The following is a 16,327-nucleotide window of genomic DNA, read 5'->3' on the forward strand; positions in this document are numbered from 1 at the left end:
TTGGTCTGGTATGAAATCCAGGAAGAGACAACCTGTGAGTAAAATGTTTGTCAAGACAGGTGCAGCCAATGTTTGTGTGGGTTCACGAAGGTGAAACCTGATTTTTTTTTGTTTTGAAGAGCATCTGTCAATCATCTCTTTTGGCACAGCCAATCTCAAGCTGCCCACACTGTTTATACTCCCATTTATCCCTGCTTGTACATGTACATTTATCTGTCTTTATATCGTTATCTTCAGTGAATATATTTATGCTTAGAAATCTGTTTATTCTGTTCATTCTGTTTATACTGCAACATACTCTATGCATGTAATTCATTTTACTGATTCTTTTCCATTTCTGGTTAAATGTTAAACTGCATTTTGTTTTCCTAGTACGTGTATTTTGTATGATGACAATAAAGCTAAGTCTATTCTAATCAAGTGACCTCACCTTCAAAACACCCCTGTGGACATGCATCATTGGGTTTGTTACATTTTTAACCCTGGCAGTCTGAATCTGTGTTTTTGGGACTGTCATCAATGCACTGCAGTTTAAAGGTTGATGATGATGTTAATGGAACCGGTGGTGTCTCTTCTCTGCATTGTATTCATTCAGCCAACACATAGATCTTTTTTTGGAGGGGATCTCCATTTATTACAGCCCTTTACAGTCGACAGAAAAGACACATAAAATCTTCCGTCACACAAGACTTGTACTCCTACAGAAATTAAATAATGCATAACCATATTACAACTGGAAAGTGAACTTATCAGTAGAATTACATTACATTAAAATGCACAAATTACAATAGCACGATCTGGCCTACCTCTCTCTCAGAACACAAACAAAAGGGGAGAGGTAAGGCAGGAGAAATGAATTTACAGGACGACATGGGGCGCCTAAAAGTGTACATAGGAGCACAGGGACCCCCCAGCAAAGGTTCCACACAGCAACTAAGAGTCTAACAATAAACATAATAACAATAAAAGAACAATAAAATCAAATATATATGGTATATTGTATTTTACTAATGCAACAATTCATATATATTTAACTCACAACCACTGCTACACTACTGACCCTATTACATTAACTGCTTATTTTGCTCATGATATGTCCACTAGCATATAAAAAAAACACCATATAGACATATCAACAAGATTATATATGTTACTGGAGGGGGGGTCTTCAAATTTATTATGCTATTTTTAATTTGAAATGAAAATGGCCGAAATATTTTTAAAGTCTTTTATTTTGAAAGGAAGCGTCGCTCAGCTTCCGTCCTGTGCTGCAGATATTATGTTGAGCTTGACAGCAGCGACAGAAAGCTACTTGCCAGCAGATACACAAAGGGAGAGAGAAGAGCTGCAGCGATGGGAGTCAAACTGTACTACACAACTGTTACCGCCTCCAGGACGGTGAGTGAAACTACGATATACCTTAGCTACAACTTTATTAATTGGAGGCTGTGCTCGGGTTTTGGGCTCCGGTAGCAGCAGCTAACAGCGCTGAGTCCTACAGACACACCCAGCACCCTGTCAGTAATAGCTTCCTCCTGACTAACAGCAGCGGGCCTCTGCAACTCCCTCAACCTTTATTTCATTAATGGAGCGTCAGCATTACCGGCTGGAGGTGTGTTGAAGATTCAAACTAGTGCTGGGATATGTGTCAAAAGTTAAAGACGAAGCAGGCTGCTTTATTCCACCTAACTAAGGTGTTTTCTATCGACCATGGCAGCTAGCTATTTCTGCACCCATACCTCCTTAAAAACTGTGTTATTCATTACAAACAACGACATTATCTTAGTGTCATTTAGGTACAAGATACTTGACGGTGTATGTGTTTGTAAGTATGGCGACCATATGCATTCGTTTCCTGTCTGGAGGGCTGTACGCCAAATTTCATTCAAAAATCTGTCAATTTAAAGTCGCCATGCTTTTGGCAAATTCAAACCATTATTTAAGGTTTTTTTTTCCCCCAATATGTATTTATCACATCAGCACACATCAAATACACTAAACGGCAGCCGTGTTAAAGGATTTTTGCATGTGTAAGTGGCACACCTGCTGCTCAACCCTCGTTTTAGGTGCAGTAGATTAGTAGTTTAAAAAAAGCATGGGAACCAGTAGTAAAAACAGACCTTTCACTAATATAAACGCTGCTAGATAGATTATATGCAAGCCGAATTAACCAGTAGAGGATTTAATGCGGAAAAAAGTCAAACCTTTATGTTCCTTCGTGTGGGCTTTTGCTGGTAGGCTTGATATGTATAAATTCTTATATTTCGTAATGCAGGTTTGCTCCCTATTTTCAGAGAGTATTTTAAGGATAAATCGAGTCAAACAGTTTGATATAAAGACTGTCTGCAGACGTCAAGTGATAACAGTTTAGATGATTTAGAATTGAAATAATTTAGAATTTTGCTCTTAGTTTTGCAGCACTTTATTTAAACGTGTATGGCAAAGCACTGGATCCAAACATCTGGTATCTATTAGTTGTGAGGAAATCACTTAGAAAAAACAGGAGATTGGTGAGTTTTTAACCCTCTCATGTGCAGCAGTGCTATGCAGGGTTTTGATATCCCATTGTTTCCACGCTAATAAAACTTTACTTCAAGGATAGATGAAAAACTATTATGTAATATATATATATATATATATATATATATATATATATATATATATATATATATATATATATATATATATAAATTAGACTAGAGCTGCACCAACTATTACTGTTGTTGATAAAGATGAACAGGTCCAGCAATTGTTAAAGGGAAAAAGATATGAATATTCTCTATTTTTTTTTACTCTCCTGTAACGGTAAACTGCCTATCTTTGGGCAAGACATTTTAGGAAGTTGTGGGATGTTTGCTCATTTCTCCATTTTCTTACATTTTGAAGACCAAACAACAAAACCATTAATCAATGAAATAATTGACAATGAAAATACTTATTTGCAACCCTAGTTGCATAGCAAAACATAACCAATAAACAGTGACACACAATAACACAAATTCTCCACAAATCCCTTTTTGCAATGCAATAGCAGTCTTCATGCAGTGAGCTTCAGAATTAGTTTTCTCTCTTAAAACATCTCACGAATTGTTTTCCAGTGCTGTAAGTGAACAAAACATTTCTAGCTTTTTGTTCTTTGTCTTTTGTGGTGCAGACCTATAGTGTTGTAGTCAGTTTCAGTTCGTCATCTGAAGGACACACAAAACTCGGAGGAGCTTCTACAGTATTGTGGAACAAATAAAACCAATTCCCCTTTTTTGTCCAGTTTGAGGACATGGCTGTGGCCTTACAGCAGCTAAATGCCAGCCTGCGTGTTTCCAGTTAGTGCTTTGCTTAGGTGTGGTCACAGTTACAAACACCCCCTCCCAACTTCCTCAGTCACCCAAAAAGATAGCAGACTGTCACCACATCTATTAATCATCACCCACTAGCCAGATTAAGCTGCTGCCTTCACAGGCTCAGCCTCAAACAGGACTTAGATCATATTGTTTGCTGCTTTGCTAGTGCTATGCCATGAAAAATGTCTCTGTTCCTGTCCTTGGGGAGAAGTAATAGTACAAGGTTTATTTGAACAATCCCTCAAAGCTTTTTGGTGACCTTGTCTGCTACTTGTTATTCACACACGCAGGAAACCCAGAATAACTTGACAGCCTTTATCGTTTTGCTCCACGCAGTTCTCGGAAATGTCGTCAGTAAAAGTAAGATTTGAAGTTGTGGTGGCAAATGTTGCTATATAAAGATCACACCCTGAGCGAATGAATTGTCTGCTTCCTACCAGTCATGCAGGAGAAAAGTGAGTTTCTGACTGAAGCTCTTGTTTTTCAGGTGAAGTCTCAACAGGCACAAGTGATTCGAATCCTCGACAGTAAAAGCATCCAGTACGAGCTCATCGACATCTCCGTGGGTGGGGAGCTTCGTGATGAAATGAGAAACAAAGCAGGGGACCCCACGGCAGTCCCTCCCCAGCTTTTCAATGAAGACCAGTACTGTGGGGTGAGGAGAGCACAATCACACACACTAAACACAACAGCCTTCTTTTCACTTTTCTAAAGTTTACTTATGATGTAGTAATTGCTGTTAATAATTTATATGGTTGAAATGTATTTACTAATAAGGCTAATAGAATGAGATGGAGTTACAGGTGTGTTTGCTGACCGCCTGTGTGGGTCCATAAAACAAGCGCGCCTCCCTACTCTCTATTGGCTAACTGTGTGCTTATGAATGCTGCAGCATCAAATTGTGAAAAAAGCGTCTGGTGGCTTTTCGGTTCATGCTAATGCTAAGCTAAGATGTTCAAACACAAACAGGCTGGAAGTTGACTGTCAGCAGAGACGCTGCAAAGTTTAGGAGTGGCAGGACTCTGATTACAAGCTTCAACTGCCTTTTAAATAAAAGGGGTGAATCAGAGCAGCTGTTTCCAGCAGGTAAAATTAACTACAGTGAGCAAGTCCATCTATCGTGTAAATAAAAAACTGTATAGAGATTAATTATGTTACACATTATTTACAGAGGAAGACTGCTGGGTGTTTCGTGTGTTTGGTACTATGGATTTCGTTTAAGGAAAATGTTTCAAATTTGCATCCATTGTTCACACATGTTCAAGCATTTCAAACCCAACCTGCAGCATTATTTACTTGCTTGACTGGCAAATGGTCGGGATATTCCAAATTCTCATTTTTCATTATTGCCAATATATTACCACCCTCTGAAGTCCCAAGTAGTTAATGAATAAGCCGTATAACACCTCTATAGAAATAGAGCAGCCATGGCTGGAAGTAGAGGAAACTTAAAAGTGTCTGTTGTGCAGTTAAAAATGGTTCTAATGCCATTAATTAAAAAAAAAAAAAAAAAGATAAAAGCAAAAGTTAAGTTTCTTTTAATTATTGTACAAAAAAAGGGAAAACCTGGAGTCATACTGTACAACATTTTCAGTGCCTATAAGTGTTCCCAATGCTTTGTTTCCATTTTGGACTCCAAGCTGCTCTGTGTCAACACAACCTAGTTGAGCCAAAAAATGCATCTAGTATAAAGTGATTTGAAATTTTGATTTGGTTCATTTTCCTGATATAGTGAGTCAGTGGTTAACACTGTCGCCTTGCAGCTAGAAGATCGCCGGATTGCATCCTGGCATGAGCCTGGGATCTTTCTGCAGGGAGTTTGCATGTTCACCTTGTGCATGCATGGGTTTTCTCCAGCTTCCTCCCACAGTCCAAAAACATGCTGAGGTTAATTGGTAACTCTAATATGTCCGTAAGTGTGATTGTCTCTGTGTGTAGCCCTGTGATAGACTGGTGGCCTGTCCAGGGCGTCCCCTGCCTTCACCCAAAGTCAGCTGGGATAGGCTTCAGCCCCCGTTATCCTAATGAGGACTAAGCGGTGTTTAGATAATGGATGGATAGATGTTTTTAATGCCCACCAGCGGGATTTAGGACTCAGAGGGTTAAATACATAGATGATATGTTGCAGTGTGGGTAGCTGTACGGAGCTTATATTAGCATTTTGCCATATGATGCGAAGACTGTGCGTATTTGGAACACATTCAGCATACTAATGTACAAATGAGGACTGCATTATTCTCCAGGTTTCAGTCTAGAAATCACAACTCTGTTCGAGCACTCTCTTCATAAATTCAATTAAAAGGAACCTCAAGTTACAAGGATATAAATAGTTAATCTTCACTTTCCACCACTTCTGAGGCTGTATAGCTGCCGTATTTCTTTGACTTCTTGTTTGCTGACTGAAACTTTTGCCATTTTCTTCTTCTCCATAGAACTATGAAATGTTTTCGGACGCGGTGGAAGCAGATACAGTGGAACAGTTTCTGAAGCTGGCGTGAGGAGGGCGGAGTGTGATTCTTCCCCCGACCACTTCCCCACCCACCCTGTGCCCTATTGAAGGCCCTTTATCCAGTCTCTCTCTATCTCTGCACCACCGGCAGCGTCCACCCACTTTCAATGCCATAATGAAGAATGCCAAATATCTTGAATCCAACTAATCAGAAGACACACATTACCCCTACTGCACCATTAGACTCTAAGTCAGTCTTAATCTTTTTTTATTTTTATGTGTCTTTTTCAGTTCGTTCCTTTGATTCCTTTCAGACTTTCTCCTCGTCTGGCAGACCGGAGTTACAAAGTGCTCCTGGTCCACTAGGAATCAATGGTGTGTCTAAATGTGCGGTAATTAGGTCGACTAATCTCGGCCGAGGCCACATGATCGCTGGAGATTAGACTAATCCACTGGATGACAACATTCAACCCAGAATCTTCCTGATCCTCTGCAGACCAAACACACCATCATCAGTCAGTCTTAACTACTGTGTCGTCTTTTTCTGTAGCCTTCAAGTTCCCATGTTGTACATGACAGCGCACTATTTGTACTTGGATGCAAATGCACACTGAAGTAGCAAGGATGCAAAATCCTTAAACCCAATTAATTAAGATGTATAGCAGCTAGAAGACAGCTTTTAGGTGCAGATAACTTTTAGTAAGTTTGGTCCATTGGTCTCCTTTTGCAGTATGTAAAGAGGTTTGGTTCTGAAATGGGAGCTCAGAGACAATCTAACCCAACTTAAGGGGTAGTAATGCTATGAGGATTCAAAAAGTGCATCATTAAAACAGAAGTAACTTCCATCAATCTACATGTAGAAACAATCAATGACACATTAAATGTACCGTCAAGTTTTCTATGAGCAAACTAAACCCTTTAACGTTCAGTGTTGATCACCAAAATACACTGTCCAGGAATTCTAACACATGTTAAGTTCATTTCCATCCTAATGAAACATTTCCAAAGTGTTTACATTTATGTGTGTTAGCATGCAGCCTTCTTCACACAATGCAGACTCCTGCCACCAACTGATGATGAAAATAGCATGAGATCAGTGGCATGAGCGTGATAAAACAGGGACTTGCTTGCTTAAACATTGCTCCATAGACGAGTGGTCATAAACTCCACAGGGTACCTTTAAATTATGTTTTACTTTCTTTAATGTTAAAATGTGCATTTTTGTAATCTTACTATAAGGGCCTAAATTGACCTCATAAGATGTCAGTCTACATTGGAAATAATTTCATTATGCAACCAATTATTTTTGGTTTTTAGATCATAAGATACCAGATTTCTAAACCAAATCATTAGATATTGGTTGTGAGTCTAATGGGCCAAACTTAGTAAAAAGTTGATGTATGTATTTAACAAAATCAGTGGTTCAACATTTCAGTATATGGCTGCTTTATTTCCAGTCGAGCTGGATGAACACATTTCTTAATGTCACATTTATTTGGTGCCAAGCTGTAATGCGCTGGTGGTTTTTTTCACTGTAGTGTTAGCTGTAGTGTAAAATTATGGAGAATGTGGAAGATGGCAGGTGAGTACCTGCCATCTTCCACATTCTCCATAATTTTACTGTATAACTTGAAAGCTTTTCTCCTGGCACCTATGGGTGCTCTGCATTGATGACTGACAGGACAAAGAGATGCCAAACATTGAGCATTTCATAGTGTCCAGTATTTGATGACAAGATGTGAACTTTCTAGCTTTCAAATGCGTAGCTTTTACTCTCCACTATTTTCTGTTACAGCTTCACTGATTGTACGGGGCATGAAGATGCGGTAATGTGACTATGCACTGAAAACATGCCTCATTCTGAACACAGAAAGGAAGAAGCTGGTGTGTTTAGATGGACCTCACTCAGTCTTACCAGCCTTAGGGAACACTCACCACATGGGAAAAATGAAGGCTTCACTTATTTTGTGCTTTTTATGTATTTGCATTCATTCCATTAAGTGATCTCAGTTGAAATATAACTTTCATGTATAAGGTAATTTTTTTTGTTTAAATTTGAGAACAGCACGATTTCCCTCTCACTAGTAACATCTTTGCCCCCCACCCTCCTCTGCTTTCATCCATTGTATTGTTCCGGTTTGAGATCCACAGTAATGACAGCTTTCACACACTGTGTCTGTGCACTGTTTTGAAGTCAATGGTTGTAGATGTTTGCCTGATATTGATGTGTATTCACTATGAACCATGGTTTAGACATTCCATGTCTCTCTCTGAGCTCCTGCTTTGCTTTTGGACCAATTCCCCTTGGCCAAAAAAAAGAGAAGAAAATAGGGAATAAAATGCTGTTGTCTTCCAAGAAGATTGTGAAAAGTGATTTATGGGTTAAAAAAATAAAATGGAATTGAATCTAACTGTCTGGATCATTTTAATGTACAGGACCTTCACTCATTAAGATTTCTTATCTTACGCATCTATTCATATATATATTAATGGTGTATCTACAGTGAAACAGAAAGATCTTTTTCTGTTACTTAGTGGTACATCTGTAGTATAGGAAAGGACAATTTTTCTGGTGTAATTATAGTGACTAATATTGTTACTTAATGGTATAGATACAGTAGAAAAAATGCAAATGTTAAACCAATAATTAAAATAACAGAAAAATGTTTTAATAACACAGACATGCTGTAATTTTAAAACAAGAAAAAATTGTGTTGATCTGTGGTTCACCTACTGAAAATCAATAATAGAATATTTGTCAGTTATATACCAACAGCAATAAAATTGTACTTTTTCAGTTCATGATATTCTTAACTCTTGAAAAGAAAATTCAAGTAAATGGTTATTGTTATTTATTTAATTATTTTTAAACTAACATCCTCCACATGGGGCTACACAGTGGCTTGGTGGTTAAGCACTGTCGCCTTGCAGCTAGACGATCCCGGCCTTCCAGGGCTCTTTCTGCATGGAGTTTGCATGTTCTCCCTGTGCATGTGTGGGTTTTCTCCGGGTACTCCAACTTCCTCCCACAGTCCAAAAACATGCTGAGGTTAACTGATAATTCTAAATTGTCCGTACGTGTGAAAGTGAGTGTGATTGTTTGTATGTGTAGCCCTGTGATAGACTGGTGACCTGTCCATTGTGTCGTCTGCCTTCATCCTAACTCAGCTGGGATAGACTCCAGCACCCCGTGAGCCTAATGAGGATTAAGCGGTGTATAGGTAATGGATGGATCTTCCACATGTTTGTAAAAACACAGAACTAAAAATGTCCTTTAGTTCTAAATTGTTCCTGGTTTGCTAATTCATTACACTTGCCCAGAACATTACAAACAAATAACAACAATAGCATCAACTGTTAATGCAAAATGTAAATATATTGAATTGCATCAATAAATTATGTACAAAGGACAATTATATTTTTAAGATTAAGTCATAAAGTGTAAACACATCAATAGTGTAATACCTGGTCGTATAATGAATTTTACAGGATGGTGAACATTATCTATGATCTGGATCTGCAGTGAATGGAAATTCATATCAATGTTACATGTGAGCTTACGTTTAACCCTCATCCTATTAACATATTTAACATACAAGGAGGTCAACAAGAGTAATCCACCATAAGAATCTAAGTAAAAATGTTAACTTACTTCCTCTCAAATCATTGTTGCTCTGCCAAGGAACACGGCGGAGTTATGTGACAATCAGTGTCTGTGCGCAACATTGCTCCTAAACAGAACAACAGGTTTGGATGAAATTTTCAGGGAAGATCAGAAATGAAACAAGGACCAAGTGATTAGATTTTGTGGGACTTATAGTCTGGATCCATGGACTTGTTAAAAATTTCTGTATCATTTTGAGATAGCAGCACGCCATCACTGTAACTATGACAAGAAGTGAATGCTAATTCAGCTGCCTGCTGACGATCACATGATTGCGTTCCTACTACAAATCAACCACTGTGGACTTATTGGGACTTATTCGTATGAAATCATACAAGGAACAACTGATTAAATTGTGGGGGTGTTTCCGAGTCCCATCAATTCCCGCCACCCGCTACATGTTCAGGTCACACGATTCAGTATCCGTACGTAACGTACACATGCATAACACATGCACGCGCTTAACGCAGTGTAATTTTTTATTAAAGATTTCATCCAGTGGAAATGATACGACTGAGTAGCCTTGGTGGAGTACTGCACTCTCTGAGTCCTTTTCTTGTTATTTATTTAATTACTGTCACACGAAACAAACTAACAAAAAAAAATAATAATAAAATAAATTAAATTAAAAAAAACTTAGTTAATTTGCATTTTGTGTGAAACAAAAACAGATACTTTTATTTAATCCAACTTGTAGATGTTATTCAAAGTGCAATCCACGATTTTTATTTAAAAGCTTATACACCATCCTTTAATTCTTCTTTGATTCAAGTAAACATGATTCGTGATTAATATATATGGTAAAACCAGCTGGAAGTGGGGTGAGGGTAATGTCCCGATCATGCTCTGACTGCATGTTAATCACATGCATGACCTTCTGTCTTATTTTAAATAGTAGAACACATGCCTTTAATCTGATTGTCATAAACCGTTTTATTTTGAAATGGTGTATTGTATTTCTGACTGTGAACAACAGCATTTAGGGTCTATGACAAAGCACATGAGGAAATCTGTCTGCTTCATTAGTCTCATTCAAAATGACTGGGGCTCCAGTTGGATTAAGGTTAATGATGATATGTGATGATTTAATGAGGACCTAGTTCCTTTGTCTGAATTACTATGCATAACAACTAGTTATTTTTGATAAATATTAGGTCTGTCATATAAGGATATTACTTAAATTGACATTTATCAGTAATAAGGAACTCATAGTGTATTTAAGCATGATGAAAAACATCATTAAACGCTTTGGTTCAGTTGCAATACCTCGTTTTTCCTTCAGGCGGAGCATCAAAAACATGATGCACTATATTGTTGCAGAAGAAGAAAATGAGAACAAATAATTAAGCTAACAATAGAAAGCAGGAATTATTGATATTGTTTTCAAAATAAAAGCGCAAAACAACGCATGCACAGCCCAAGTCGCATATTAACACCATCTACATCTGGGCAAATTACAGAGGGCCATTGAGCTAATTACTACTCATTATTACTGAATGATTACACTGTGTGGGATATTTTGTGTCTGATGACTCAATATAAATTTCTAAGTAAATTACAATACATCAAAATGTTGTATGCACTTTTAATTTCAAAAATAGTTGACGTGGCTATGAGGTAACAAGGCAATGGTGATTTAAAGGAACACAGTTATAGATACTTCATATCATTTTACTACAAATTGTTCTAAGTTAAAAGGGAACTGAGGAACTCAAACAGAACAACTTCTAACTTTACATTTCCTGGTCTCGTGAGTGTTTTATGTTGAAATGGTCAGATGTTTTTCCGGTGACGTAACGTAGCTAAACACTGGTCCAAAGACGGAAGCTCTGAAAGCTGTCAGGTAACTGCTGAGGTAACGTGAGTAAACCTTATATATTAAGGCTGCTGGTTTAAAAGATGATGAATTGAACTCTGCTGATATGTGTATTACTGACCTGTTTTTTCCAGATACTGTTGTTACTGTGTGACGGTCCCGAGCAGCAAATTCACAGGTTAGCTAGCTGAGCTAAGCTAACTGTCAGTGTTTTGACACGAGAATACAGCTGAACGTCTGTCGTTAACTCATAGAAATACATGAACTGGATACACGCTAATAAAACAAAGACTCCTGCTGTACTGCATACCTGATTTATGTCACATTTCACCGTTGTAATAATTTCGTTAGCTGCTACAGCTAAGTGTGTATGTTTAGCAAAGGCAGCAGCAGGTATTTATTTGCTTTTTCAGCAGAAACACATTCGCCACAGACATCACTTTGTGCTATTTGAGTCGCTGTGTTCCAGTTTTCCATCCTGTGTACACCAGAAACTCCAAGCTGCAGTTTTTCATTCAAAAGTGGGAAGATATTTAGAGTCATACTGTACACAAACAAAGCAGATGTTTGCTAAATGGGTTGTGGAAACAGAGAATATCCATGGCCAAATGATAAATAACCTAGCCGCAGTATATATGCGATTGTCCTTACACATAAACCTTTTGGCTGTTATTTAGAAGTATTTATAAAGTATTAGTATTTATATGTATCCATGCATCTATTTTAATACATTTACTGCCTAAGTACAATTCTAAATAACAAAAAAAATACACAAACACACAAGTATATTTCCTCACCTACATCTGGTGGGTTATACTCATGCATGGTTTTATCTGCCCATGTGTTGAAATACCTGCTCCTGAGAGGTTTATCTCCATGCAGAATACAATTGAGGTGAGTCGAATTTAATAGTTTGTGGTTCTCACAGGACTTCAACAACTTGTGTTTGGATAATTTGTGCTATAAACAGCTTAATACAATGACTTTGTACTAACAAATTACTCACACATATAATATAATATAATATCATATAATATAATATAATATAATATAATATAATATAATATAATATAATATAATATAATATAATATAATACATAACAGTAGTTAAAGATTTTCTGTGGTAAACATGAAGTTGTTTAATTTTTACATAGAGGGAGATATATTAAGTAAAATAAGCAGTCGACACTATGGCTGAGCACTTCCATCTTGAAACTGCAGCATACTGATGACAGTCTCAAAAACACCGATTCAGATTCTTGAGGTTTTTATATGTAGCAAACCTCAGGAACCAATTCTGTCAACTTGCAGGGTGGAGCTTTCTGTATCATTCTTCTTCTTCAGAATCAGTTTCTGGTTTGAACAGCAACGGCTGAATTCCTTCAATATTACAACTTGCCACTATGTAGCAAAGATTGATTGTTTGATCAGAGTTGTGGGTGAGGTAGTGAGCTCCAGCTGCAGCAAGTGCGGCAAGGTGAGAGTAGAGAGACGGGGATTTCATAGATCTGCACACTCTAAATGAAGCAACGGGAGAGAGTTGTGTTTGAGCTATTTTAAGGCAGGATGGAATACTTTTGATTGACAAAAAGAGATAACTTTGATGCACAGAGGTGAGTTTTTAGAGGTTAAATCAACGACCGAAGAGGGACTTTAACCAATAGTAGTTGCAAATTACATGAGGCTATTGGATGTTTATTGTTGTAACCAAAAGTTTTCTGTCCAATGAAGCCACATGTGAAGATGAGCGTCCCGGACTACATGCAGTGTGCTGAGGACCACCAGACGGTGCTCGTGGTGGTCCAGCCGGTCGGCATCGTACCCGAGGACCAGTTCTTCAAGATCTACAAACGGATCGCCAGCGTGAGCCAGGTGAGCATCAGGGACTCCCAGCGCCTCCTCTACATCCGATACCGCCACCACTACCTGCCTGAAAACAACGAGTGGGGAGACTTCCAGACGCACCGCAAAGTAGTAGGTCTCATTTCCATCACCACCTGCGCCTCGGCCAAGGAGTGGCCCCAGACTGCTGAACGCTTCCACGGCCAGAAGGAGGTGTACAGCTCCACCCTCTACGACTCACGGTTGCTGGTGTTTGGGCTCCAAGGCGAGATCACAGAGCAGCAACGCACAGATGTGGCCTTCTACCCCAACTTTGAGGAGTGCTCTGATGTGGAGAAGAGAGTGGAGGACTTTGTGGAGTCGATATTTATTGTTCTGGAGTCCAAGCGGCTTGACCGGGCCACAGATAAGTCTGGTGACAAGATACCACTGCTCTGTGTGCCCTTTGAGAAGAAGGACTTTGTGGGTTTGGACACGGACAGCAGGTGAGTTGTTCTCTACCCTGCACTCTAACTCATGAATTTGGAGGCTGTATAAGAAGTCCTTGAATGTTCACTGTAGTCAGTAAATACACCATTATTTGCAAGTCAGTGTGTGTTGGTTTGTGTCTAGTTGCTTGTTACATGTCAGCCTCACCTGCTCAGAAATTCTTCTCTCAAAAATCTGTCCTTTGATTTTTGCTGCGTTCATTTTTGTTTGTTTACCTTGCTTTATTTGTCTTCTTTTTTTCTTTCATACTGTCCTGTGAGTTTATTGTTGGGTGTGAAAAGGTGAGATATTAGACTCATAAGTTAGTTTACCCATACCGATCCCATCAGCTTTAGCCCTGCCCTGAAGGACACTGTGCTGTTCATTTGTTCATGAATCCAAGCCAAACTCATCGCTCCTCCACAGATTTCTGTTTATACACAAACTGATGTGAAAAAGTGTGTTTGAATTTATACACAACAAAGAACACAATAGTTAAAACACTAGCACTAGTAATAATAAATAAATACTCAATGACACATACTGCAAAAATAAAACTGAAGAAGGTACATTTAAGTTAATCAATCTCTAAGTTAATCTCAACCCACAAAGTGATATTTTTAGCAGGGAAAATGAGGACTGATTTTCAGCACTACATGACAGATATGTCATGTCAGCAATATTATATTTGACAGGTAAGGAAACAGCAAAAATTAGCTTCCATTCACTTGACCAGCTTGTGTTCACAGAGGCTCACTTATCACATTTTTCAATCTTGGATACCAGTTTGCATTCTTGCACTGCTTTCACAGTTTATTCAGAGGCTAGCAAAAGGACCATACCTGTGTTTTTTTGTGTGTTTGTCCATTTACAAGAAATCCTGTAGACTCTTGATTACTCCCAATATTACTGACACTGGTTTCAGTATCTAGCGATAGATCTGCCTCTCTGTCTAACCGTTTATCCATTCACCTTGTTTTAAGTTTCACTGGCAGCACAGACAGATTTATATTCATGTCCTGGGAATCCTCAATATTTAAAACATCAGTTCACTACCTGTCAGCAACTTTTTTAAAGCAGAAAGCTGCCAAATCCTCATTGTTTCCACAACTTCAGTTTTTTTATTTGTTCTTCCTTGTCAGATTTTTCGAAAGCATCTTTTTAATGTGATGTTGTTCACCCACTGCTTCAAGGAGTTTGAGTATTGAAACATCTGATTAGCATTTGAAAGCCCTGTCCAGAAGATCCTAAACACAGCCGATGCTTTCATCAACATCACTGTTAGAAAATCTTGAAAACAGTACTGACTGTTGCTTGTTATGTTCCTTGAAACATGTATATATTGCAGCTTAGGATTGGTGATCTGACAATTTTACATCATGGATAGTCTTAATTTGGCAAATGAGCTGCTTTTCCAAGGAGTTACACAGATTGCATCATCAATAGTGCTATATCTAAGTATTTTACTTTTTAAGTTTGGCTGCTGTTCACCAGCTAGCCTCTTATCCTGTGTCATGTTTCACGGCTGTGGTGGTCCTCGTTGTCATTCAGCTGTCTCTCCAGCGAGTCTGTCATCCTGCCGATGGACACCGGAGTAGCTGTAATCGAGGATTGCCACAGCAGCGACTTGACCAGTCTGCAGGTGGTGAAGCATAAGACAGAATGGGTCACAGTTCACCACTTCTGATCAGAACTTTCAACGAAACAGGGGATTTGTGAGTCGGGCCTTTAGCCTTGAGTTCTGGTTATAGGCTGTGTATCCAGGCAGCCACATACACAGCTAATCATTTGATCATATGAGTTCAACTAAATCTGCGTGGAGTATTTCGATTCAGATAATGGATTTGGACATCTGCCCCAAAAGATAATCATGTGATCATCATGTGGTCTTTTGGCCGCATCGCCCACCTTTTACTGCAGGCCTTGGTTGATTTAGTAGATTTGAGCGAATATTAACAATTCACTCACCCTATGTTATGTAGGTGCACCTATGCAATATAATTCAATCCACTACCTTATTTTCCACCCGAGGCTTCTAATAGTCATTTAGATAGGTGTTATTACAGCTGTATATTTATTAGTGAAACCGTAGTTAGAGTGTTTGACTGCACTCTGTTGTATGGAATTGTTTCTATTATTCATGCCTCCTCATGTTTGTAATTGAGTCGGGATGAGCAAAACATTTTAAACATCTGTCAGTATGATGGAGTCCAGTGCAACATATTGGCAATTAAATGAATACTCCCCCGACAGTGTTATTAAAAACTTAATTGTATAGTCTTGTTATTTATTGTTATTTAAGACAGAATTCGTGACTGAGCAATTGGATTACATCAGCTTTCACAAGTGTGTGTAGTAAAGTGGCCCCAGTGTATATGTATTTATATTTATACACAATTTATGATTCAAATGTGTATGATGGATGAAGAAAACATACACAGTTAACACAGGCTTGTGCTGTGAGAGGGAGACTTCTGCTATTTCATAATAGTTTCCTATTAAAGTTCTTCAAAAGAGTTATGTAATTTGGCACTCATTATAGGGGAAATTGCAGTTTCCTTGAAAGAAGAACTCCAATTAAAAGCTGTTAAATATTCATTTATTAGTCATTTATAATGAAAAATTTAATTGTAGACTTGCTGGGGGACACATGTTATAATTTTTTGCATTATCTGCTGATTGTGCGTTGATTAAAAGACTGTAGGTTACATTAGCAATTAATGGGAAGTGCACTGATTGAAAATTTGTCT

The 16,327-nt window shown here is 38.3% G+C and overlaps 2 protein-coding genes across 7 annotated transcripts in view; both read left to right on the forward strand.

Annotated features, from left to right (window-relative positions):
- Window positions 1–1,266: 1,266 nt before the first annotated feature.
- Window positions 1,267–8,198, forward strand: sh3bgrl3 (SH3 domain binding glutamate-rich protein like 3). Its single transcript, XM_055018161.1, has 3 exons — window positions 1,267–1,398; window positions 3,826–3,993; window positions 5,771–8,198. Exons 1-3 carry the CDS (start codon window positions 1,354–1,356, stop codon window positions 5,834–5,836), a joined length of 279 nt encoding a protein of 92 aa, XP_054874136.1. The 5' UTR covers window positions 1,267–1,353; the 3' UTR covers window positions 5,837–8,198.
- A 2,995-nt stretch (window positions 8,199–11,193) lies between these two features.
- The window catches only part of trappc9 (trafficking protein particle complex subunit 9), a 267,319-nt gene continuing 262,185 nt past the window's right edge, over window positions 11,194–16,327 (forward strand). For 3 of the 6 annotated variants that reach the window (XR_008604175.1, XM_055018005.1, XM_055018009.1), the window contains exons 1-2: window positions 11,194–11,306; window positions 12,999–13,594. Coding sequence is in view for 5 of the 6 variants with exons in the window: in XM_055018005.1 (XP_054873980.1) it covers window positions 13,011–13,594 (584 nt within the window). In the remaining variant the exon portion in view is untranslated. Of the gene's footprint in view, window positions 11,312–11,426; window positions 11,446–12,998; window positions 13,595–16,327 lie in introns of those variants that run through there. The other 3 variants (XM_055018006.1, XM_055018007.1, XM_055018008.1) reach the window with 3 other exon arrangements.

This window comes from Amphiprion ocellaris, chromosome 15 (genome assembly GCF_022539595.1).
Source record: "Amphiprion ocellaris isolate individual 3 ecotype Okinawa chromosome 15, ASM2253959v1, whole genome shotgun sequence".
In the NCBI taxonomy this organism is placed as follows: Eukaryota; Metazoa; Chordata; class Actinopteri; family Pomacentridae; genus Amphiprion; species Amphiprion ocellaris.

Bases quoted from the DNA above. Each gene is read 5' to 3' on its own strand.
- sh3bgrl3 (XM_055018161.1), top strand. From the start codon at position 1,354: ATGGGAGTCAAACTGTACTACACAACTGTTACCGCCTCCAGGACG. The intron at 1,399-3,825 runs GTGAGTGAAACT...CTTGTTTTTCAG, and splicing joins CTGTTACCGCCTCCAGGACG to GTGAAGTCTCAACAGGCACA. The intron at 3,994-5,770 runs GTGAGGAGAGCA...TCTTCTCCATAG, and splicing joins ATGAAGACCAGTACTGTGGG to AACTATGAAATGTTTTCGGA.